Source organism: Penicillium rubens, assembly GCF_028828025.1.
Source record: "Penicillium rubens strain IBT 27055 chromosome Unknown utg000003l_segment0_segment0, whole genome shotgun sequence".
NCBI lineage: Eukaryota > Fungi > Ascomycota > Eurotiomycetes > Eurotiales > Aspergillaceae > Penicillium > Penicillium rubens.
Window position 1 is genome coordinate 3,176,581 of NW_026890601.1, and position 23,910 is coordinate 3,200,490.

Here is a 23,910-nt window from a genome sequence, read left to right on the forward strand (position 1 = left end):
CAAATGGCCATAGTAAAGGACACAAAAGATGGCCTGGTGTTGGCCCCGAGTGAATACTGGCGGTTGTTTCTAGAAAAGAAGGTAAAAAGCGCTATTCCAAATGTTTTCTACGATGAGACTGGCACCTTCCGAAAATACAGCGGTGATCCTGTATCGCCTTACAGAACATAGGATATATGCAAAAACATCCTTTCAGATATAGGAGAAGCCGTTGCTTGTACAAAGTAGATTTGTAAAGTGTGGATGATCTCTTGAACGAGCCCTAGCCTGCCTTCGAATTAATATAATGCCAGGTCGCGCTAGTCTATATGGGGATTACCCGGGATATCAATATCCAGGAGCTCATTTGCTCCGAGGAAGCTTACGAAACCTCCAATGGACAGGAGATGCTGCCGATCTATACTTAATCGACAAATCAGTCGTTGGTATGCGGTCGGTCCGCGGCATCAGGTTATCCTGATTTTGGGCGAGGTTATGACGTCATCAATCTCTCTTTGGCACAATTTACTCGTTAGCCTGCAAATCCAACAGTTCAATATTCTTCCACCATTTACTGATATTTACTTACCACTGTATGGTTCACTCAACTACGCAATTATGGTCACATTCTTAGGAACAAAAGTCATGGGCACAGCCTTTGAAACCACAGATAGATATTCGGGTTTGGAAGTACAAGGCTGTGGCAGCGCCGGAACGATTTGGTATATTACTCATATATCCATCCTCCCCAATTCATTATTGACAAATGAATAGTTCAGCGCATGATTCGATAGCCAATTCAAAGGTCGCTATAAAAAAAATTTCGAGGCCATTCGGTTCTACAGCTCTGGCCAAGCGTACGTGTCGTGAGGTTCATTTGTTACGTAACCTGCGACATGATAATGTATGTATATATGCGTGGCACGCATATTCGGCGTACGGACTGTTAACTAACCTCAACTAGTTAATTAACATGACGGACATCTTTATCTCTCCATCCGAGGATCTGTATGAGAATTACTATGCTAAAGTTGAAAGAAATGCTAATATTTTGTGTCACAGCTATATCGTGACAGACTGTATGATGACAGATCTTCATCACCTTTTGCGAGCGTCGTCAAAGCCTTTGGAGTGTCAATTCATCCAATTTTTTACCTACCAAATGCTGGTATGTCCACCCGAGATGGTCACCAGACACGCGGCATATCTAATTGAAACAGCGTGGATTGAAATACATTCATTCGGCCGGAGTCATTCACCGCGACCTCAAACCAAGCAACATTTTGATCAACGACAATTGCGATTTAAAGATTTGTGACTTTGGTTTAGCCCGAGAACAAGATGCCCAGATGACCGGCTATGTCGCCACACGATACTACCGCGCGCCGGAGATCATGTTGACCTGGCAGAATTACAACTACGCGGTGGATATGTGGAGCGTCGGGTGTATTCTAGCAGAGATGATAATAGGGAAGGTTCTCTTCCCTGGGAGAAACCATGTGCATCATTTCATCTTGATTACCGAGCTTTTGGAAAAGCCATCCGAAGAGGTTATGAAGAGAGTCTACAGCAAGAGTGTATGATTGAGACACGCAACCCAAGGCCAGATCAATGATTACTGATGCCGATTTATAGACCTTGGAATTCGTGGACTCGCTACCAAAGAAAGAGTCCTTTGGACTTACATCTATCCTTGGAGATGCCGACCCTCAAGGTAAGCGATCGCCTTTGGCAAACTTCAATGCATTTTCCTTTTGCCATAGGTATACTCACTTTTATAGCCATTGATCTCGTGGAGAAAATGCTCAACGTCGATCCACATGGGAGAATCACCACGGCGGATGCCATTAAGCACCCATATGTCGTGACCTACCAGGATTCTGATGATGAGCCTGTTTGTGTTAGCCAGCTTGATTGGTCTTTTCTGGACCCAAAGCTTTCAGCTGACGAGTGGAAAAGCACAATGTATGTCCTCTGATCTGGTTACGCGTTGAGTTGAGCTAATGATTGAAAGGTATTTCGAGGTTCTGAACTATCATCGTGGTGCCTGCGACTGGCAAAATGATGACTTCCCACCTAATGGAGATCTTGAGGACCTTCTGAGGACCGAAGAGATGAGTGGGACATATTAGGGTCTTTCTGTCGGTATCTTTTGGTCAATAATTTCAAGCTTGCTGGTTGGGCTTGCTGGACGCCGAGGAAGCTCAGTTTTTACTACGAGAGTATCCCAGACAACCATCAGGAAAGGGCAAACGTTCAGTAAAATTCGTTTGCTGAATGAGAATCATTTCTGAAGAAGATCTGTTACACCCATTATGAAACGGTTTCCGAAACCCATCGTGCGGTTACTGGAGATCACAACATTTCATGTTATCTACCTTGATGGGCATAGAGTCCAACCTAGTGGTAATCGAATGAAAATATTGCAAATACCGAGTCTTGCGCCACTGATACAAGCCCGCCTTCCGTCAGACATCTCTACTACTAACTCGCTATCCCAGAGTGGGGCAAGCAATCATAGATGATGGCAAAGGCTCTTGTTCTTCCTCTTTCGTTGTTGGAAGTGGACTACGCACCAGACGGACATGCTACAATGTACTCAGACCCACCGAGGCAACATATCCTTCTTCCTGGGCGCAAAATCGCCTTCCGATGATCGAAATCGGACGCCGAGCTTAGAAGCAGTGCGGGCCTCAATACGGTTTGCAATCGCTACGGGCCGACTCGACGCCGCTTAACCATCACCTAATTTACACCGACCACCTCGTGCCAGAAGCGGTAGACGCGCTTCAACTGCCGAGGATAGGATGTTGAACACTTGAAGAAGCGCCTTCAAGCCAGCCTACTAACAGAATACTAACCCACGAGGGCCCGCCACAATATCGACAGCTGAGATGACAGATACTGAAAGTAACCATGTATGGGCTCCAAGGAGACACGACATATATCTGGACATGTATGTATTAATGTATCAGTGATAGTTGCCCTTTCGGCTTAGCCGCCGGGGCGGTAATAAATTGTGTGTGTGTATCGTAGTATGGTATCCCTGAAAACAAATGCAACCCCGCAAGCTCGATACAGCCAAAACTTAGATAGCCGATTGAGGTCGAGTTCCATTAGCAGGCTGTTCAGAAGCCTCAGCCTGTGGTTGCCCAATCTCAGTGGATTCCCGAGAGAAAGAGAAAGGAACAGTCCTGGGGGCCGAGCTGCCAGCCTTAGGCTCATGTCCGGGACGAGCAATGAGGGCCCCAGCCAAATTGAGGATATTACCGGATTTGGTAGGACAAAGTCAAACTAGTCACACAATCTCTCCTTGCAGCTTCTGGTTGTGTGCCATTGGACCCATGAATTTGATTCGAGCTAGCTTCTTTACCCCCCAAATTTTCGACGTGAACTTGGCCGCGGGCAATTGTTGTTCATCGCAGCAAATGAAGTCCCACTTAGTGAAGTTGCTATCGCTGTACCAGGTCAAGGTAACCGGCTTGCCAGTGGTCAATGCGGCAGTAGATCGATGAGAGTAGGAAGTTTTGAGGCGCCTCTGCGCAACGATTTGGTCTTTGCGGCCATGGACTTCGTAGTCGGCATCGATGCTGACTAGGTTTAAACAGCCGACGCCGAATAACTCGCCGGTCGAGTAGCCTTTAAACTTGAGACGCTTCTTGGCGAGTGGATACGAGAGGATGTAACGGGGATCTACATTTGGTGTATTTTTGTAGGAGATGAGTGATTTGGCTTGCGCTAGCCAAAGCCGACGCTGAGTCGAGGGGGCGACATTGAGCTATGGAGAGATTGAGAGTCGATAGGTTGTGAGGGTTCGGTAGACAGCTCCATGGTGACAAGCAGACGTGTTCCTCCTGGCTGTGCTGATGGTGCGTTAAGAAACAATTTTAACCTCTTTCATCCCCTGACATGGTCGGTCGGGCGCCTTTATACGAGCCGTTCCGGTGCGTTGATTGAATCTAATTCCAAGCTACGAGAGCGCAATTAGGCGTGGGCCGCACGACAGCTGGGAAAGCTCGAGTCAAAGCTTCGGATAGAAATACGCGGTTCACCATCTCATAGCTTTCTCACTACTACTTACGGTGTATGAACCGTACGTTGAAATCCCATTCAACGTATGGCTTACCATCCTCACCTATGGGTGTGCTCTTCGAAAGCCGGGCCTGCTTTTGCTCGTCGTCCTTGGGGTCAGCGCGGCTATCTTCGTATTTAGCATAACGGCTACTCTCGGCGAAATGACTAAAACCATATATGTGCTTCCCTTTCGCCTCGGCTCTGTCCTAACGTTCCTCGTTGCGGATCGGTCTTTACAAAGGAGATTTCTACCCGCCTTTATGACCTATGTTAATTTTGCGGTGTGCGTAAACATTGGTATAGTAGTCGAGACTCCCAAGGCGGCACCCTTTGGGGAATATATAGCAAAATCACTTACGTTGCCCTCTTCGTTTAGCGCTGTGCTTTAACTCACTCTCGAGTCGTATCGGGACTAGTATAGATGCATTTCTGAGCGCGGTGTGATTAGCTATTGCCGCTTTTGCTTGTTTTAAGATAGCTAGCGCGCCGCGATAAGGTTGGCGAGGATGATACACCTACTATTGATGAATTTATACAACTTTCTATAGTTTAACACTTTCTCTAGTAGGGCCATTTAGTTGAGATTAGCTATACACGACAAAGTGTATTGCTATAGCAGTGTGCGTAAGGTTAGTCTTCCCTTTATTCTTGCTAGATTGTGCAAAGAAAGAATGAGAGGAATGCTCTTTCTAAAACTTCCTCGCAACGGCGATATAGCCTTTGACCACACCTATTCTGCGCCACTAATCGAAGATCCTCGCCGCGTACTGAAAGTGACCAATTAATAAGCCATGCAATTCCACTTCAGGTTCAGTTTTCTATAGGAATTCGGCCAACTGCCCGAACACGTTTTCTGAAAGGTCGCGGATCTCAATGCTTTCTCGTGCGTAGCCGGCCGTGACAAGTCGTGCCCGATACTCTTGAATTGTGACCCAATTCGCGAACGGACTCTGGCCAAGGAGATCCTCTCACTTGATGCACGCGGAGCAGCCCCCTACGGCCTTCTACTGTACGAGGAACTGCGAACCTGCTTCAAACTACCCCGATTCCTTCAATCGCCGAAAATGGGTATATAACTTTATGAAACTGCACCCTCTTCTTTCCTCCCGATTCTCGAAACGTTATAATTACTAGCGTGCGAAATGTGAAGATTCGAAAATCATTAAGAGTGGCTTAATCTGTTTGGAAACTGTCCTTCATTTTGGAACAGGCCCCGACAATATTTATAACTTTGATAAGACCGGTCTCGCGATAGGGTTAACGATAACCGCGCGGGTGCATATGGATGCTATTTGCGGACCAACTACGAATCAGTCATACGTATGGTTCGACAGTAGAAATACAATGGGAAAATTATTTCTGGGCTAGCAAAGCCCATTAGGGGCCAATAATCTACGAATTTGGTAGATTTACTTCTGCATGACTAAGCGGGCGATCCCGATGATTTTCCTGTGAATTTGCCGATGTCACCTCTACGTAATCGGCAAACGATCTAAAAGACATATATAATGCCGCTCAGGGGATGAGCGTAGTTACTTAATCCTATATTGATAACCACTGCGGGGCACCACACTTAGCTATGTCGGACCAGTCGAGAAACGGCGGACCTCACCACTCCAAGCTTGCTAATAAACTTGACCCTCGAGTCGACAGCGGTACAGTTCACCTCTCTGCTTCAGTTGTTGTATACACTTATCAGGTCTAATTAAATTCCCAGGAAGCCAGAACGCCCCGACGCTCATCTAGGATATGCACACAATTATGGCAAAGGTGGCAAAGGTGGTCTTCACAATAATGGAATTGCCAACACGCTGGACCCCAGAGTGAGTTCAGATCAGGATAGCAGTCATCGCGAGAATGTCGCTGCCAGCAATCCCTTCATGCCTCAGGCTGGAAAGCCTGCAGGAATCCACAATCCCGGAGCGGATAAGCCTGAGCAGAGGGTTGAATCAGATCCGGATAACAATCGCCGCGGGAACATAGCTGGCAGCAGCCACTTCATCCCTCAGGCTGGAAAACCCACTGGCAACTCATCGCTCTGATGCAGCGAACAAGCTGGGATTTCGCATCGACCGGCACAAATTCTCAATTACCAGCACCCATATTGGCTTTCAACGTGGTCAAGTTTTACAGCACTCTGTATTCCCGTTTCACATGCCGTGCCTTGAAACCATTGCGGTATGCGGCTTAAGTCCTCAGTCTACCATTTAGTTATGAAACAAAGCTGTAAATCATTATCAATTGCCAATTGCGCTGTTTGTTCTTAAGACAGCCAAAAACAGACTGAACATATTTCTTTTTCATCAACGAAAGTATCTTGCCTTGGTAATTCGACTCAACCCAGTTGTCAACGTCGAACAGATTTTCCGCTCCGCAGATGATGCTGTGGGGTTTTGATTTGGCAAAGGTCGATACCTTAGGTAAATCTTCTCGATTTCAAACCCCGCTTCTTCCGCCTGATTGGCGCCGTCATTATTTCTAATGCATCATTTATTCAGATCGCAATTTCACGTCCATGTCCGCCCATCTAGTTCTTCGCGGCTTCTAATACATTGTTAGCATGTCAATGCCACATAAAAAAGAGACACTGTAGCTTAAATTACCTTTGTGGACGTCTGCCTTGACATGATGGGCTTCTGTCAAGATACGGGATGATACTGTCTTTGTACCCTGTGAACATGTGACTTTTTCTCTATGCATTCTGCTTACTAACTGTGCCCCACCAGGCTGTTAAATTCAGACCATTATTGTATAATAAAATACTAGGAGTCTTGGCGAAATTTCAGAATAACTACGTATCAACACGAATAAAGCGGCCCAGCTAGCTAGTCGAATACGATAATCAGTTGATGAAAAACTACAAATACCGGTAACCAAAATCTTGTGGAGCCCTCCGCTTTGGTCTCATACTAGCTTTCGCTCTCGGTCCTAGTCTGGCTCCCCGTTCTCTCTCGCTCACGACTCCAGACTAATCGCCCGTGCACTCGTTAAACTTCTTACGTACAAAGCTATGCCATTATATCCCCCTTTGGCGTAATCGGCCTGGATATGGTGCTCTAGCTACTCATGTTTGATCCACAGTGCGCCCCGCAGGTGACATCGCGTGACGCCTGGGCCTTCCTCTCGTCCCTGTCGTGGTTATTGTTGACGCCCGTCTGAGCCTTCTTTTAAACATTTACCTCTCAATTTGAAACACCTACCGTCAATCTCAGTCTTACGCCTGGGGTTCCAACAATATAAGGTAGAAGACCTACAAAACAAGGAGAAGAATGACCTAGTCTCCGTATGGCCATGCAATCCTGATGCCTGAGCTCAAAACGAGCGCTCATGCATCAGGTCCCCAAATTTCTGGCAGACCATCTATCAAATGTGTCCCTGTACTTGCGAAGCAGATTGATCATCCTCACTTAGAGCCACACCTCCATTCCGCAACAGAAGCGCTCCTACGCCACATAATAAAGTTGACCAATCTTCACCTCACCGGTGCTTTTATCGCGATGCCGGCCCTGTATTGAGGCGTGCTATTAGAGACGGCACGTATCTATCAAATGAATAGACAGCTCATCCTCTAATAAGCATCTTCTTTAGCCGATATCTTCAACTATACTCTTACCCTTAAGCATCTCGGGGCGTCTTTCTGTGAGGAGAGTCCTAAAATCTACACTCAGGAGGACTTCGTTAAGGCCGGCGTTAAGGTCTCTTTCTATACCACCTAAATGAGGTTGCTTCCGATGAGAAGGAGCACGTGGATTTCTTAACGTCCGCGCTTAAATGTATGTCCCTATAGTTCAAATCGCGAAACAAAGAACAATATTTTGACATTCTCTAGTTACCGGTGCCTTCCCCGTTGCCCGCTACACCTACAACTTCCTATCCACCGATATTAATAACTTCCTAGCCCTTACCAGCTTTCTTAAGGGTAAGAAGAAGTCTAGTCACACTAACAACAACTACTAATAACCTCTCTAGATATCTATATTAGTGCCTACCTCGGAGCTATAGCCTCTACTATAAGCGAAACCTACCTTATAGCGGCCGCTAGCATCCTCACCACGAAAGCCCGATATAGCGCGTATATACGCACCGCGCTCGGCAAAGTTTCCTTCTTCTAGGCCTTCGACAACCCTCTAGATTTCGATGAGGTGTACACCGTTACCTTTCCCTTCGTCGTATCCTATCCCTCCACTAACGGCGCGCTACCCGTGAAGGCCTTCCTTGCGCTCACGATAAGCTCGATAGACGCCGTAATAATATGCTCGTAGGTAAATCTGATAGCCGGCGGCTTCTTTAACACAAACACTAGCGACGTTCACGCCACCTTCACTACCGTCACCGGTCCAGTTTAGGCTTCTTTCAAGTCTATAGGTGATAGAAAGTTCCCCGTCACTGTTCCTAAAGGCGTTGCCGGACAGAGCTACGTCGTCCTGACTAAGGGACAAGCAGGCGATTGATGACAATATCGTTGCTGGTCCTGCTATCGTCGAGGTAATTTACATTAAATTTCACGTTCGAATTTTGTTATGTGCTTCCTCACACCTTTCCTGTAGAGCTGGTATTGCTTGTATTGATAGATTGAAGAGAATACTGCTATAGAACTCTGAGTGGCATGGCTGCTGTGCGTATGGCTGGCAAGAAGAACATATGCCTATTCCTTGTAAGTCGATCGCTGGCTCTGGGAGTAGCTCTTTGCAACCACGTCGGCTCTACTTCTCCTATTTGCACTGGCACCGCTCAGAAACTGTCCGGTAAAGTTGCTGGTGTTACTTCTGGTCTTTGTACAGCTGGGGCTCTTCTTTGAGTGCGTTGAACAGTTGAGTCTTAGTCAGACCATTTAGGCGGAGATGTTGATGTTGATTATATGTTTGGTTCTAATAATACTGTATTTTAGCAATGGCATCTGAGCCGCCGGATATAAACTTACTTCCACCATATACATGCACTTTGGGTAGAATGCAATGGCAATTTGACGAATATATGTAGAGTAACGTACACATCATAGGAAGGCTCAATTACCAAGTACACGGTACCCCTCGCAGCCGGGCGGGGGTAATAAGAACGTATTTGGACATGCCTTCTAGCCCCTAAATGACTGGTTTTCCGTCTATCTCGCCCAACCGCACACATGTTGGCGCTAGACATGATACAGTGTTCTTGGGTTATAGTGAATTTGAAAATCTCATAGATTGATTAGCGGATAATTCGTACAGCTCCCGGGTATCATAATCAATACAGCTAAGCGAGGCCTGTCTCACGACGCGCCATTATTCTCAACGGGGCGGGAACTCGATTTGCAAACGGTGCTACCTTCTCTGGTCGACCACATGTGTGTGATTACTAAAGGGCTCGAAATTTGGTTTGCCGGGTTGTGGGGCCGCAGAGAGTGGTCCCACAATAAACCGGCTGGAGAAGCAAACCGGAACGTACCTCTCTCCGAACCTGCTAACGCATATCGTCTGCCCATTGCTCAAAATTTAAGTTTCTCGGGGGCGATCCTTTTTATACCGAACATATAATTGCTGTCGGTGACGCTGGCTTAGTGTGGAGATACCTCGATTGGACGCGTTAATTATTGAAGGTCATGGAACGAACACAAATACGAAAATGCGGATGCAGCGACCTCAAGTTGCATATGAAAATGGCTTTATTGGCCGGAAAAGCGATTGGCGCTGAATTCCAGCTTTACGAAATAACATGTACGGGTCGGGATTTGAACGGGATTTGAAGAAGCTGGAACGACCTTGATACCTACGTAGTATTTTACTACGAGTTGTACAGCCTACAATTATGGAAGCCACACACAGCCTCTTTCATGCTGAAACTTCCGATCACTCCCAATCTTTTGATTTTTTTACAAATGCAAAGTCGAAGTCCGATAATGAACACATTGGTTATGCGTTAAGACAGGTTCAGTTAGTTGCTATCTATCTGCATTTTCCCTCAGCGCTACCTGCCCTATCAGACTTCATCTTATAAAAATTCTTTCCACCGCACACCGGCCAAAGACGCGAAAAGCAGCATATGATGTTAGAGCCTAGTAAAGGGCAGGGATGTTCGCTTGGTTATGGCTCAATTATCAAATTTTCACGGGAGCCCCCTCTCACCATACAGCATGGCGCTTCTCTTACTGTATCCGTTGTAGTGATGTTCGGAGAGTCCAATAGACCCTCAAGAGCGTCAACGCAAGCATTTGCTGTCAATGTGTTTCTTGTCGACGAATACGGTACAAGAACAAGCGGGGGACTACAAGGAAGCTTGACCTCTAATATACAGTTCCCTTCCAACCAACAGGCGCATGGCCTTGCTGTGTTTAACGATCTTGCCATTTGCCAGACAGGGCGACGGAGACTCCGAGTTCTGCTGGGGTCCTTCTCAGCTGCCGGAATGACTATCGAGGCACGTGCCGATTCGCATATCTTCCATGTCAGTAAGTAAACATCAGGAACATAGACGACACTCTTCGTATCATGGCACAGGGAATGCCACTAACGCGTACATAAGAATTTTGAAAACTATTCCCACTACAGGGTCCACATTAGATCGCCTCCCATACTCGTGCGCCTTGTGTGTTTTGCCAATCAGTTTTAATCTTTCGGTCTGTTGTTTGGCCTCAAAAGATCCATATCCCCATGATAGTATGTTCTACAACAAACTAGTGGAGGCAATGTTAGTTGGGCACCCAATTCTACTTCCAGATTACAGACCTTTGCACGTATTGATTGCGCACCACTGAATATACTAATTTAGTTATGCTCAATTAGCCACCCTCGACTAATCATAGCTTTTGCTCCCACCTGCCCGGTCAAATACAATACTTCTTTGACTCCTTAGCCCGTTTGCCTTCTTTTCACTCCTGTCAAATAGCTATCGGCAACTTGTTGTACGTGTTTTATCTCGATGTGCTTACGCGCTTTTCCATGTCGACATTGACGATAGAAGTCACGAGTTTTCAATTGACCGGAGCCACATTGTCGTGGTCGATGTTGTGGAAATCGAGAGTTTCTGAGTACCTGTTGACATTATGAGCATTCTAATGAAGCGACACGCATGTCAAGCACTTACATCATAGTCTTCCAGGTGTCCACAGGTAGATCAAGATTGGTAAATGACCAGTCAAACTTCTCCTGGGCGACCGGCTCGTCCGTCGGATCATGGTAGGGCGCCAGGTACTCGTGTGTCAACGCTTCTGCGGCTCGAATCCACTCAGTCGGATTAAATACCAATATCCGCTCAAGCAGGTCCACGGCTGCAAGTAGTCAGCATGGTAACGATATGGTAGGGAAGGACAGCCGGGGTGTCGCATACCATCAGCATCGGCATTCCGGAACTTATTTGCCAGAGGGTGACGCTCGCGCTTCGGTAAGGATTTGACAAATCGCAAGGTCTGTACACAAGAGGGATTAACTAAAGTCTCATAATCCCGTCACTCGGAAAATAAGTGGAGAACAACTCACCTTCTCACTGCCGATGGTTTGAATCACGTCATCTGGGGGAGTTCCCAGCAGGTCTGTGATAATTGAAAATTGGTTTACATGGTCCTTCCCGGGAAACAGCGGCTTCTCTTCCAGCATTTCGGCGAAAATGCAGCCTGCACTCCAGATATCCACCTCCACGTCATACTTCTGCCAGGTGAGCATAATCTCGGGAGCCCGGTAATATCGTGTTGAGACATAGCCGGTCATCCGTGGGTCCTGGGCTCGTGCCAGGCCGAAATCGCAGATTTTTAGGTCACAGTTTTCATTAATGAGAATGTTACCGGGCTTCAGGTCTCGGTGGACCACGCCGGCAGAGTGGACATATTTCAACCCTCGCTGCAAATACCGTCAGTTGCCATGCGCTGTCTTATCTAGTAGAAGACTTGCGAGGATCTGGTAAAGAAAATACTGAATGAATTGCTCCTGGAGAGGTCGAGAAGTCATGAGGCGGTGGAGATCGGTTCCCAGTATGTCGGTCACAAAGTAGCTGTAGCTGTTAGCATTCTGCGCATCACACCCTCGGTGGATGGAGAAAAACGTACATATCTTCGAGGGGAGAAATAAAAATATCGCTTAAGCTGATGATCTGCAGGGATGTTAGTTAAAACAAGCGCGGTAGCCCCGAAAGAAGGCGGGAGACACCCACATTCTCATGCCGAAGATGTTTGAGCAGCTTCAGCTCTCGGTAGGTGCGCTTGGACAGGACGGAGGAGCTGAAGGGCTTCACGATCTTCTTGGCTGCGACCGGCTGACCAGTCAATTGGTCTCGCGCTGAGCTATGTAGGACACATCAGTCCGGCCCCTGAAATATCGCAATGCGCGATAGCATGATGGGAAATATACCAGACCAGCCCGAAGGCACCAGTGCCCACCGGCTGCAAGTTCATATACCTCGAACCCAAATCTCAGCGAACGATTCCCCAGCGGGGGAATTGCAAGGGTAATGCGAACCGGCTAGTGATCTCGAAGGTGGTGCCAAAAATCTGGAACCGGATGAAGTCCGCCATTATGAAAAAAATAAACCCTGGCGTGTCATGGAGGGGAGACTATGGGAGGGGACGGAGAAACACCGGAAAGTAACACCTAAAGTGGAAAGGGTAGTGACGGCGGAGGGGATGTGGGGCTCTGTATGTGAAAGGTGCAGACCAACGATGACGTTTGCGACCGGTCATGTGAGGTTTCTGCGTAAATGACTAAATGCCGCCAAGAAGAAACAGAAGCGAAAACGCAATCATCGACCTAATATCCGAGCTTTTGCCTTGGAGTATTCCACAGGGGCTGGTACAATAGATCAGCCCAGTCGGCTGCTGTGGCGGAGAGACGTCTTCGCGTAGACGTTTGGACAAGCCAGCCTAAGTCCTGTCTCTTTGATCGGCTGGCTCGCCATTTGAAAGACATAGTATCTATTTTCTCGTGCCCATGCGTGACTATCGACCATCCGCCAATAAGATTGGTTTCAGACTTGCCATCGCAGCTAGCCAATAATGCGAATTATCACCTGAAAATGTTTACGAGGGAAGTCGCGCATTACGGGCCTTGCTTTCGAGCTTACAACCTTCTAGAACCTGTATCCGAAACCATAGGCTCAACTTTCTTCTATGGGTGCAAGAGAGGTAAATACGATATAGGAAAACAACATGGAAATTTAGCTAATAAATGCCCTGCACAACAAGATTCACCTATTGAAGTGGGGGTAATAGATAGTAAGAATTATGAGACGGCAAGAAAGCCGAACTAGCTGGCTAAACTGGCCGGAGTCAAGGTACGGATCGTCGTAAGACCGTGATGCCGTCGACTTCCACCTTGATGATGATGGGTGACATGGTGGCCTGAACAGCACTGGCAGTCTCCAAGGGCAGACTGCATATCGGGCAGGAATCCAAGATTGCCTCTGTACCTGCGAATGTGGCCTTGGACTGGGGTGAGTTGACGGTAGAGATTGGCGGCAACTGGATGAGACAGATATTATGGCCTTGAATAGAGGGAGCTGGAAGTTCGACATTGACCCACAAGAGAGTGGGTATGAGATACACTAGTGGGGCGTGAGACTGAGCCTAAGAGGTCAGCGCTGCGGCGGAGCCGGGTGCTGCAGAGGTAACTCTGGGGCAGATGCGAGGCATTCCCTGAACAGGAGCAACTGGGCGGCAGTATGGATGGGTGCCCGGGCCTGGTGCATTATCTGCCGCTGCCTTTTTTTAACCGAACGGATGTCCGTAAGGGTTGGTCCGAGGCAGGGGTCTGCTGATGTTGGATGGCCGCGGTACTCCACGCTGGTGCAAATGTTTGTTCCACGTAGTTGGGCATCTTCCGGCAAGTCGTCGCAAAAGATTGGTGTGGCTGATATAGTAAAAGGAATTTTTGAGTCGTTTGTGCAGGGTGTATACGGTTGCATTGTAGGGTCAAATGACGCATTAGGCGACGGGACGTAGCTATCAGCACTTGCCGTCGTACTTGCCAATGCAGCCACACCAAACGAGATAGATGAATTGATGCTTGATAAATCTAATCTCAACTTCGGCAGGTTGCCTTCCATCGATGGGCGGAACGCCAAGTTGCTTTCGCGCCGACTTGCGATGGAGGGTCCTTTCGAGTGAAATTTGGGACGGCCTGGAAAGCCAGCCAGCAAGTGGCGGTAGAATTGCTCTTTGATCTGCAAGGTTCGGGTCTGCCGCATGAGGATTCGCTTTGCTTGATAACGCTCGTCGACTTCCTCGTACATGCCCTCTTCCTCAACAATCTCTTTAGTGATGTGAAACGCCTTGCCAGTGCGACGTTTGTGCAGCGACGAAGCGCGATTGGCTGACTTCACCCGAGCATCCAAGCTCCGGTCTTTTCGCCGTGAAGCAGCGATAAAAGCTCTGCAAAACTGTTAGTGGGCTCTTTTTGCTAGCAATTGAATTCACGTACCTCTCCTGGTTTTCTTCCGGCGAACGGGGAATTGGATAGAAGTGTAGACCTTGATCCGACAAGGGCATTTTGAAGTTCAGTGGAAGCAAGATAATCAGAGTTAGCTTCCCTCGACCTAATAACAGGGGGTTGTAGACAGCTATATGTGGCGGAGGGAAAGGGTGGGGATGAGAAAAGAAAGGCAGGTGTCAGAGCTTAGACCGGCCATTGTTACACCCGAACCTAAATTCAACGAATACAGACGAGCAAGATTCGGCGTCCGGAAAAGGACCATGGCTCTGCATCTCCAGCCACCACATCGTGAGTTGACCCCATTCTCGGATGCCATTAAAGGCTCAAACGAAGCTAAAGATGTCCGTTTAGTATATATGTACCGTCCTAGTGGTTCTTCAATTATCTGAAAGTCGCCTGCAGTTGGCCTCCCAGCTGTAAAATCCACAGAATACACGATTCCTGATTAGTCTAGATCATTGGTTTCTACTTAGAAGAGATGTCACACTCGGTCCTAGGGGATAATATCGTCGCCTAAATCACCACGCACTGATACCGTCGAGCTTTGGCGTTCTGCCTTCTCTGAGGAGGATGTCACCTTCGTAGAAGAATGACGGAACGTAGCAGATAAGTTACTGAGTTTGTCAGATGAAACCACGTGATGTCCGGTTCGGGTGGTCGCCGCGTCCCCGCGAAATAACCAAATCAAGCAAATATATATACATATTTATTGCAAGGCAGGATTGAAATATATCATGCAACACTTTTATGTGTGCGCTTTCGCGTATGAAAGCCCGGTTCAGCGACATGGACTTGTTTAATCCGACATAGTGTTGAGCGATCGTAAAACCTTGTTAAAATTAATTGAACAATCGTAATTGTGCTAGATTACCGAAGCGGTATTACGCGGTAACTTCCTTCATCCAAAGAGAGCGGTTGGTTAAGTCAGACGCTGAGCGGAAGGTTGGGTATGGGTGGGTGGAGAGGGGTGTGAGATGGGCTCATCTGCCGAACGCAGCTCACACTCTTGTTGGCGTGCCCCATATATCCCCACTTCACCTCTTTCGATGTAACTGTATGCCAGGAACGACGAACTCGGCAACCTTTCACATCTAAATGCGTTGCTTGGGCTTTGAGCTGGGTCACGTCGTCAACTTTATCTTTTCTTCAAGCTCTGTGGTGGTTCGTCCGGGAAAATCCCCAATCTTTTTCCACACGCTGATTGACCAATTCAGACTTGAGACCAGCCAGCGATTTCGAGAAGGGATTTTCGGTGGATAACATCGCCCTTGTTTAATCGCAACCGCCGAGTCGTGAGCCAAGAACATTTGAAGACCTTTCTTAGATACATGCTTCGATCGAAACTGACACTTGTCAGGTGCAAAACAGCAAGCTAGTGAAGTGCGAAGCTCTTTTACTTATGGACTATAAGTTCTTCAATCGTGGGTGCCACTACCGCGAGCATCCTTATTTGTTAGGAGCCGCATACCGAATGTCATTCACAATCAGCCCGTCATGTTAAAATGAGTGTCGCGTAATTACACCTTCGCCGAGCCCCTAAAGCTTTTTGGGCCAATATAGAGGGAAGCTGGTTGGTGAGTGCTCGCAATGCACAGTTGCGGCAAAGCAATTTCTAAGTAAAGAGGGAAGGCTCATCAAGCTCACTCGACCCCCCTCGTAAACCACAAAACGCAATAGCTCTCCATACTTGGAAGTTCTTTCGGTTTAGCAGACTTTTTCAGAATAATGTAACGCTACCCCATTGAAACAGTCGAGATGACATTCTACAGTGGGAAACATAACAAGCGCTGGACAATCACGGTTTCAGTTAGCTATCTGGCCACGGCTAGAGATCACAGACAATTCTACCCAGTGGAGTTCGGTACCCTTATCTCGCATTCACCCTTCTATGCCAATGCCGTTCCTTGATCCATAGATTTTTGTACAGAACATAGTTGGAAATTGGGAACTCTGAATACTCTGATCTCAAGGTTTGCCTATCACCGCCGATCCAAGCTTCGCCTGCCATTTCGCTTTCAAATTCTCGCGTCCGTCCGCTCTTAGGAATACTCGAACCTTTTCTCCCTTCATTTCTCTTTTGTTCGCTCAAATAGAAATATTTACTTCGCCAGTGGGGTTATTTCATCCCGTCAGCATAGGCTGGCATCCTTCTCCGTATTAATGTTTGGCCATGGGCTGGCTGGGTACACATCCGTACGGGCGTGTGCTCCTCCGTGGCAATACTTTATGCGCCTTTGCTTACTCGGACCCGATCATTAAAGCAGCCTTCTTCTAGTGTTTTGGGGTCCCTTTCCTAAAATCAATGAACAGAGAGCTGCCTGCCGTTACCTCTCCTTCCTGGATAATTGTAGAAGCTTGATAGGTTCACTTTTCCCACACTTAGATACATAAGGAATATGGTCTTTGGGATTTGGAGAACCGGTGACAGGTAAATAGGGGGGTGTTATAACATGCGGCGATTCCACTCACGGTCGGTCAAGACAATGACCGGTAGACTTGGCAGACACCATAACTATCGCAATTGATTGTACCGACTTCTTTCCCTTATGCCAGAAGTTCAGAGGGCCAATGGTGAAGTAGGTTGGTCGACGCAACCCATATTGAGGTGTAGCACGTGTTCGCATTCGTGGGCCTCAAACGTTACGGTCCAACCGGCCGATAACAAGCGAAGCAGAGTTGAGCGGTTTCATTGTACAGTATCGCGAAGAGACGTTCTTTTCCTGCTCTATTCCTGCAACCCAAAACTATGAGTGTGTTTCTGGGTTCTAAGGATGAAATAAGATTCGCGTGCGATCAACCATGCCGCTTGACTTAGGGTGGAAACGCTTCTATGAACAAGGTCTACCTCGCTCTATATTTTCTTGTATATTTTATAACCAGTGCAACTTTGGCCTTGCTTTTCTCTGGAAGCCTTGGAAGCCCACAACTAAGCTCTCTGCGCACACGACGATGATTGGTTTATGGGCACTAAGTTGTGGATGGATGCAAAGTATGAGGAGCTCATGATCTATGCGTTGCAAATACTAATATTCTAAGCAATGGAGCCAAGAGATCTTTTTATCCCTTGAAATCTTCTCGAAAAGAAGGCAGGTCGGTGCCTCCTGTGGAGTGTGCTGGATCTGCGGGACGAAATGCACACACCGCCCTACCCGAGACTGGCGCGCTTCGCTGCCAGCTTTGCCATGGTCGGCGATCGTCTTTCTATCATACCAACCACTTAAGATATCCACCAATATTCCCTCGAGAAGGGATCTGCTCGCGAAGGCGAACCAGTTGTGCGGCGAACAAGGCCAGGCTCCAAGCTTCCCATGGCACCTTCCCGGTGATATACGAACTTCCAGCAGAAGATATGGTTCCCAGTAAGCTGCACAACCTGTTAATACGCTGAGGCTGCAAGCATTATAAAGCTGGTACAATGTCATAGCTCAGTGGTTGTAGGCTTCCTGCGCCCTTGTGCCAATCTACTTTCCACCCACTTTGAGTGGTTGTTCATTTCGACGTTTCCAGCTCCCGTATAGATTCCTTTAGGCGATGGGTACTGTAGTTTGCTGCTGCCCGCTAGGAATCGTCGTACTTGGTGAGTATGCCTATCCTCGCCTACTCCCAAAAGTTGTTGTGGTGGATCCGGGCTGCCAGCTGGAGTCTCGTCGCTGCTGAGTGAATCTACAAGTCCATCCGGCGCAGGGCTCATATCGGGGTCGAAAACCATTAGCTGGAGATTTCTTCTTCCTGTGCGTAGCCGTACAGTCTTCGCCACGGCCTCACGTATTGACGGACCCGCACATACTGCATAGGGGTAAGCACCGTAAGCACAGAACTTTGTTATTCAGCCCACGATAGGGGGTGAAGGTTGGAATTCGGAAACTCACCCGCTACGGCCACAGCTCCGCATTGGTGGTTATTGAGATACTGTTCAACTTCTTCCTCGATTTTGACCGAGCCATAAAAGTAGCAAATCCTTTCGGCATACTCGTAGGAAATATTCTTCTGGGGTCCTGTCTGAGTACGCGGGCAGTAGATGCTGAATTGCAAAATCTGGAGAATGGTCAGATCGTGACGTCTCAGATGAGTTGCACTAGCAGAAAATTCACCTTGAACGCTCTCCAGTCGCGATTGAAAAGACCTTGTATCCATTCATTTACCCATTGTGGATTTCTCTGGGAAATCCCGATCAGCAGGCGGCTCCTTGACCCGAACGTACTTGTCCAAGATAGAAACATACCATCTTTGCCAACTTGGCGCTTCCAGAGAACCTCTAGCTTTCGCACCATCACTTCGCGCCTGCGGCTTGCCTCGACCAACATCTCAATGTATGAAAGCGCTCGAAAAGAAATCCAATATCCTCCACGACGAAGAGGATTGTACCGAACCGGTAGAAATTGAGAGGGTGTCCGTAGGGTCCGAGTATCATAACTGACTTCTTGGCCGAGGATTTCAGCGCTTCGTGATACAGCGTTTGCGTAAGCCCGGGTTGCGGCTCCGCTACCATGCGGACTATTCTTTGAGTTGGTCCATTTTCCCAGAATGCAACATACAACCGAGGGAGCTGAAAGAAAGCCCGAAAGCCGGCTCGTGGCATCCAAAGCTGCACGTACTGGCCGGGGCGGATCGCTCGGTTGAGGGGTAGTTCTATATCCAGCCAGAGAAAATGGCTCACCGAGTTCATGGCTACCTCCTTTTGGGAAGATCCCCAAGGTTTGTGATTCCAAGCGGCCATTATGCAGACAACAGCGCTGATGAAAAACCACAGGCAGATGGCGCCTACTAGGTACCACCGATACAGTGACTGCCGCTCCACGAGATGGTATATAAGCGCGCCAATCGCCGTTGCTGCAAGAAGGTAGTGACATTTCAACGCAAACTGCAAGTATCGCCGTTGGACCGCCGCACAAGTAGCCGGTACCACGAGAAAGAGAGCACAACCGGCCTATATTTGATGAGATGTTAATATGCGCAATAGGCACACTTAGCCTCGGGATATCTTTAGCTTACGGCTATTGGAAAAATGTGCCGTGAGGTCGCCAGGTTCATCGTTCTGGCGACAGCAACAAGCAGCGAACAGTGAACCAGAGAATGGAGCACACAAATGCGACCTACCCAGCGGTGAAACCACGCGAGTATCTGGCGGTCCACGTGGAGCAGGTCCGCCAGAAGTCCAAAGCTGATACCGGTGCACAAAGGCACGACGTTGATGACTGCCAAAGAGCCAGCCCTTTTCTGTGCTTCCGCCCAAGAATGGGCTCTAAGCCGGAGGCCAACAATGTTTGCCGTGAGCATGACAGTCAGATTGCGTGCTTCCCGGTAGTTGGGGATGTCAAGCCAACGCAGGCATTTTGGCAGGTGGACGAAGACAAGTCGCCTCCAAGAGCCTATCGTTTTCGATCGGAAGGGGCGACGGGAGATCACATGGCGTCTTGTCCACACCCAGAGCCACACATCTCGTGCAAGCCAATAGATCAAGCAAATTGCTATGATTATAGCGGCTGAAGTGGCATATAAGTTGGGGAGAGATGTATCAGCAATCCATCGATACCACTTTGACCCGGTTGGGGGCATTCTGTTCGTTTTGCCAAGCTAGAGGGAAAGACCACTTATTCTTATAGTAAAACATGGTTATTGTATTACAGCTATTGCTATTCCAGTGAGTAACTTGGCTTTGTGGCCATGAGTAATGAGGTGGCTGCGGTTTCTTCGGCACATTTCTTGCGGGCTCAAACGGACTGTTACACGCTCAGTTTTCGACGCAATCCCCCGTTGACACCCAGTGATGGCGTCGTTAACCCTTCTGTGTACCTCTTCTTCCTACTCACAGGCTCGCGGGTGAAAATATTGAAAGCTGGTTATTCCGAGTACCTCAGAGTTTGATGCAAAATCCGGTCAATCAGATCTGATCAAGCAGGTCTCAGGTCGCTTTGCATCGGGTTTCCCTGGGTACTGTAGCCTCTCCTTCACCCATTCGGACATCAATTTGTTGTGCTTGAGCTCTAGGACCAATTTTCTCGCTGAAGACTCTTGACATGTTCAAGCAAAGACCGATTTTGCTCCTCCAAACTGGCATTTTCGTTCGCGTAAGCCCGCAGCATGTTGTCGCGGTTTTGCAGCATGAGAATGTGGTTCTGCTGCATTCTCCACATTTCAGCATATATGCTCGTAATGATGCCCTCAACTCGTTGAATTGGATGTTGTATGTCTGAGCCGATGTTAATCAGGATTGTCATGATACTCCACCCCAGGGGCTGACCTCGGTAAACATTTGGTAATAGGAAGGGGCTCTGCAGCGCCACTGGTCTTCTCTGTGGAGGCATTTGATCTCCTCTGATGGCGAAGCGTTTTTTAACTTTCGATAATTAAATGGTGGGATTGAGAGCCTTTGCGGCCATGGCCGCTATTTAACTGTTTTCGGAGGATGTAGCTTTGCTGACATTTTCTATAGACCCGGAAACCTTACGCAATATAGGAATGACCGTCTTGGTAAGTCATTCGGCATCTGGGTGAAATAGACGATACAGACAGAGGGAATATAACAAAAAAGGGGAATTTGGAAGAAAAAAAAGCACGCCATGTCCAGGTATCAAGAAAAGATTCAAGATTCGCCAAGAAGAAAAACACCTTTGCCTCCGTTTAAAGTGACAATATATAGAAAAAAATAGCATGATCTCGCGAGGGGGGGGGATCCATGATAAAACCGCCCAGAACCCAGAGATGGAGCAGAGACAAAGGGCCATAGAATCACAAACAGATACGAATCTCTGCTTTGCGATTCAATGGGAAAGAAAGGCACAGCCGGAGAAAGCACGGAAGTCGTAACGGGCATTAAACAGGCATTCGGTCCACAAATCTAGGTATAATTTCCTCTTACCCTACTCCCAGAAAGCCCCAATCAGTCCTCTCCGCTTGGTTAAATAGGCGGGGGCCTGGGGGTTTGTACGCATAGTTTGGATGGTATGAAACCATCATTGGCTGTTCGGGAGGCAGTTGATGGCCTTGAAAAGACGGGTGCTGGTATTGTCCAGGGAGGGAGTTGGCGCGTGGACTCGTGTCGTAATGCTGTTGCATCATTTGTACGTATTGCTGTTGCTGCTGTTGCTGCTGCTGCTGCTGCTGCTGCTGTTGTTGTTGTTGTTGTTGTTGTGGATGCGCGTGTTGTTGCGAGTGCGGCTGTTGAGCGTGTGGCATTTGTACCGCCGAGGTTCCGGGTACAGCCTGGGCCACGATCGGAGGACCAACTCCTTGAACCGGCACGACGCCCATCGGCACACTCTGGGGCGAGTAAAACTCATGAATTGGCGTCGCCGATTGCGGGTAACAAGCTTGCTGGCCGATCATGTACCGCTCAATCGGGACCGAGAATGATAAGGGTATTTGGTGGGAAGAGTGCTCGGAGGTCGCATCTTCTGAGGATGGTCGGGGCAAGCTCCCTGGAGGGTGAGAGCGGTGTTGATGTTTGGTGAGCGTGGTCTTGCGACAAAAACTGCGGACTCAACAAGACGATTAGAATAGTGCCACAACCATTTCCACCCAAAATACGTACCTCCGTTCGCACGTAGGCTCGTGGCATATGTATGGCCGCTTACCAGTGTGGATTCGGCGATGGCGGGCCACGCTCGAGGACTATGAGAAATAATCAGTAAATGCGCAACCACGCGGAATTCGAAAAGGTGTTTACGTCTGAGAATGCCTTCTGACAGCCTTTGTGGTCACAAACATAGGGCTTTTCGCCAGTGTGTGTCCTCGAGTGTACAGTCAAGGCACTGCGTTGAATAAAGCTCTTGTTACAGTCCTTTACGGGGCACTGATACGGCCGCTCATTGGTGTGGATGCGGTAATGGCGACAGAGATCCGTCTTGCGATTGAAAGACTATAAAACAGCAGGTTAGGATGGAAAAGAGTAGAAAAAGCTGAGGTACCTACCTTTCCACAATGCTTCCATGAGCAGTTAAAGTCGCGGCCACTGCCCCGAGCCATGATAAAAGGTCTGATAGCTTAAATAGCACAAGACGCGCGGACTTGGAGGAAAGCCAAAAACAAAGGGGGAAAGTGGGGAAAGAACCTAAGCACATATGCGATCGCAGATGACCTTGAAATAAGAGGGGAAAAATTGGTTCCTGGTCAGGCTGGATGTGTAGCCGGGGTGTTACGAATACAGTGTACGAAAAAGAACAAAAGATAGTTAAAGAAGAGAGGGGGGAGCTCAAGCATTGAAAAGAGTGTCTTTAACGAGATTTACGAACCTGTTAAGTATAAGTAAGGAGGGAAAAATCGGCGCGGATGAGACCGCACGAAGAGTATATTACCATTTATATTTCGATTTTCCTATCGTTTTATTTATCTTATCACTGGTATTATTATTATATTGTTATTTTGTCTTCCAAGTAACAGGTACCTTATTGTACTGATCTATTCCAGTCGTGGGGAGATGTACTAACAGACCAAGCAGGGAGCCCGTGAATGTCACTGCATACCTCGATCTATTCCTTTCTCATATGTCCCATATTTCTTATTTTCGCTCCGCAATTCTTGCTATATACCTTTTTCCCAGCGTAAACAGTGTATCGCATCGGAAAATCGTCTAATACCCGTGGAGGTAACTAATTCCTGGCATAGAGCTTTTGGAAGGTTGACTGTTAGACCTTTCACGGCGATACCTCTTATACGAGAGCGAAAACCAAAATGGTAATTGTGATAGCCCCATTGGAAACCCCCACATTACCAGCTTATTCACCAAATGCTCCGCCTCCGAACGACAAGACATGCTAGGGTATTTCACTACCGAGCTGCGCACCCCACTCAAAACGCGCCCAGGAATTAGATTTTAGTCAACTCAACCACCCACCATGCCACCAATACGCCCTCGATCTTCTCAAAATCCAACAGAGAGAGAGGGTAGGACCTTATTAGCTGTATAGGCTATAAACAAAAAAAGGAATCGGTGTTATTCGCGAAGCAGCGCGCCGTTTTAACGTACCCTAATCAACTCTCCGGACGCGTCTTCGTGGGACGACATTTCGCGCTGAAACCCGAGCTAATAGTCGTCACAAACTGACAGGAATATTCTCTCTATTGTTTCTCGTGGATTAGCTCCCCGGCCCTCTACTATACGAGAAATGGCGGATCTTCTCCTCGAAAAGCGCGGAACCACTCCAGTCCCTTCTGTTGGCGAAAATTGAGTTACGAAATTTGTTAAAAGGCACCCGCTGCTTTCTACCCGATTCTCGAGACGCCATAATTTTGAACGTGTGGAATGCGGAGACTCGAAATTCATTAGTGAGTAGTTTAATCTGGTTGGGAAAACCATCCTACAATTTGGGATCGATCCGAAGGACGTTTATAAATTTGATGAGATTGCTTTCGCGATAGGATTAACGGCTACTACGAGGGTGATTACGAGAAGCGGATTCTACGGTCGGCGAGCACTTTTATAACTCGGAAATCGAGGATGGGTGATATTGAGTGTACGGATGCTTCT

The 23,910-nt window shown here is 47.9% G+C and overlaps 9 protein-coding genes across 9 annotated transcripts; 2 read left to right on the forward strand and 7 right to left on the reverse strand.

Annotated features, from left to right (window-relative positions):
* Positions 1-597: 597 nt before the first annotated feature.
* N7525_007426 (uncharacterized protein) lies at positions 598-2,111 on the forward strand (the record flags this gene model as incomplete). Its single annotated transcript, XM_061214090.1, has 8 exons — positions 598-701; positions 754-883; positions 944-987; positions 1,042-1,147; positions 1,200-1,556; positions 1,615-1,693; positions 1,761-1,944; positions 1,994-2,111. The coding sequence occupies 8 exons, from the start codon at positions 598-600 to the stop codon at positions 2,109-2,111; spliced, it is 1,122 nt and encodes a 373-aa protein (XP_061068521.1).
* Positions 2,112-3,277: 1,166 nt separating this feature from the next.
* N7525_007427 (uncharacterized protein) lies at positions 3,278-4,108 on the reverse strand (the record flags this gene model as incomplete). The annotated part of the gene is made up of 2 exons (XM_061214091.1): positions 3,278-3,757; positions 4,106-4,108. 2 exons carry the CDS (start codon positions 4,106-4,108, stop codon positions 3,278-3,280), a joined length of 483 nt encoding a protein of 160 aa, XP_061068522.1.
* A 1,524-nt stretch (positions 4,109-5,632) lies between these two features.
* On the forward strand, positions 5,633-6,095 carry N7525_007428 (uncharacterized protein; the record flags this gene model as incomplete). Its single annotated transcript, XM_061214092.1, has 2 exons — positions 5,633-5,708; positions 5,779-6,095. 2 exons carry the CDS (start codon positions 5,633-5,635, stop codon positions 6,093-6,095), a joined length of 393 nt encoding a protein of 130 aa, XP_061068523.1.
* Positions 6,096-10,999: 4,904 nt separating this feature from the next.
* N7525_007429 (Mitogen-activated protein kinase hog1) lies at positions 11,000-12,532 on the reverse strand (the record flags this gene model as incomplete). The annotated part of the gene is made up of 9 exons (XM_061214093.1): positions 11,000-11,060; positions 11,113-11,296; positions 11,356-11,434; positions 11,505-11,861; positions 11,913-12,012; positions 12,068-12,111; positions 12,172-12,301; positions 12,369-12,416; positions 12,477-12,532. 9 exons carry the CDS (start codon positions 12,530-12,532, stop codon positions 11,000-11,002), a joined length of 1,059 nt encoding a protein of 352 aa, XP_061068524.1.
* A 1,055-nt stretch (positions 12,533-13,587) lies between these two features.
* On the reverse strand, positions 13,588-14,500 carry N7525_007430 (uncharacterized protein; the record flags this gene model as incomplete). The annotated part of the gene is made up of 2 exons (XM_002566502.2): positions 13,588-14,383; positions 14,433-14,500. The coding sequence occupies 2 exons, from the start codon at positions 14,498-14,500 to the stop codon at positions 13,588-13,590; spliced, it is 864 nt and encodes a 287-aa protein (XP_002566548.2).
* A 3,362-nt stretch (positions 14,501-17,862) lies between these two features.
* Positions 17,863-18,669, reverse strand: N7525_007431 (uncharacterized protein; the record flags this gene model as incomplete). The annotated part of the gene is made up of 4 exons (XM_061214094.1): positions 17,863-18,230; positions 18,314-18,479; positions 18,536-18,601; positions 18,667-18,669. 4 exons carry the CDS (start codon positions 18,667-18,669, stop codon positions 17,863-17,865), a joined length of 603 nt encoding a protein of 200 aa, XP_061068525.1.
* Positions 18,670-18,714: 45 nt separating this feature from the next.
* Positions 18,715-20,000, reverse strand: N7525_007432 (uncharacterized protein; the record flags this gene model as incomplete). Its single annotated transcript, XM_061214095.1, has 2 exons — positions 18,715-19,371; positions 19,437-20,000. 2 exons carry the CDS (start codon positions 19,998-20,000, stop codon positions 18,715-18,717), a joined length of 1,221 nt encoding a protein of 406 aa, XP_061068526.1.
* A 428-nt stretch (positions 20,001-20,428) lies between these two features.
* N7525_007433 (uncharacterized protein) lies at positions 20,429-20,662 on the reverse strand (the record flags this gene model as incomplete). The annotated part of the gene is made up of 1 exon (XM_061214096.1): positions 20,429-20,662. One exon carries the CDS (start codon positions 20,660-20,662, stop codon positions 20,429-20,431), a length of 234 nt encoding a protein of 77 aa, XP_061068527.1.
* Positions 20,663-21,299: 637 nt separating this feature from the next.
* Positions 21,300-22,426, reverse strand: N7525_007434 (C2H2-type zinc finger protein; the record flags this gene model as incomplete). Its single annotated transcript, XM_061214097.1, has 4 exons — positions 22,356-22,426; positions 22,111-22,302; positions 21,976-22,055; positions 21,300-21,915 (listed from the first exon to the last, which is right to left on the reverse strand). Exons 1-4 carry the CDS (start codon positions 22,407-22,409, stop codon positions 21,300-21,302), a joined length of 942 nt encoding a protein of 313 aa, XP_061068528.1. The 5' UTR covers positions 22,410-22,426.
* Between the last annotated feature and the right edge of the window lie 1,484 nt (positions 22,427-23,910).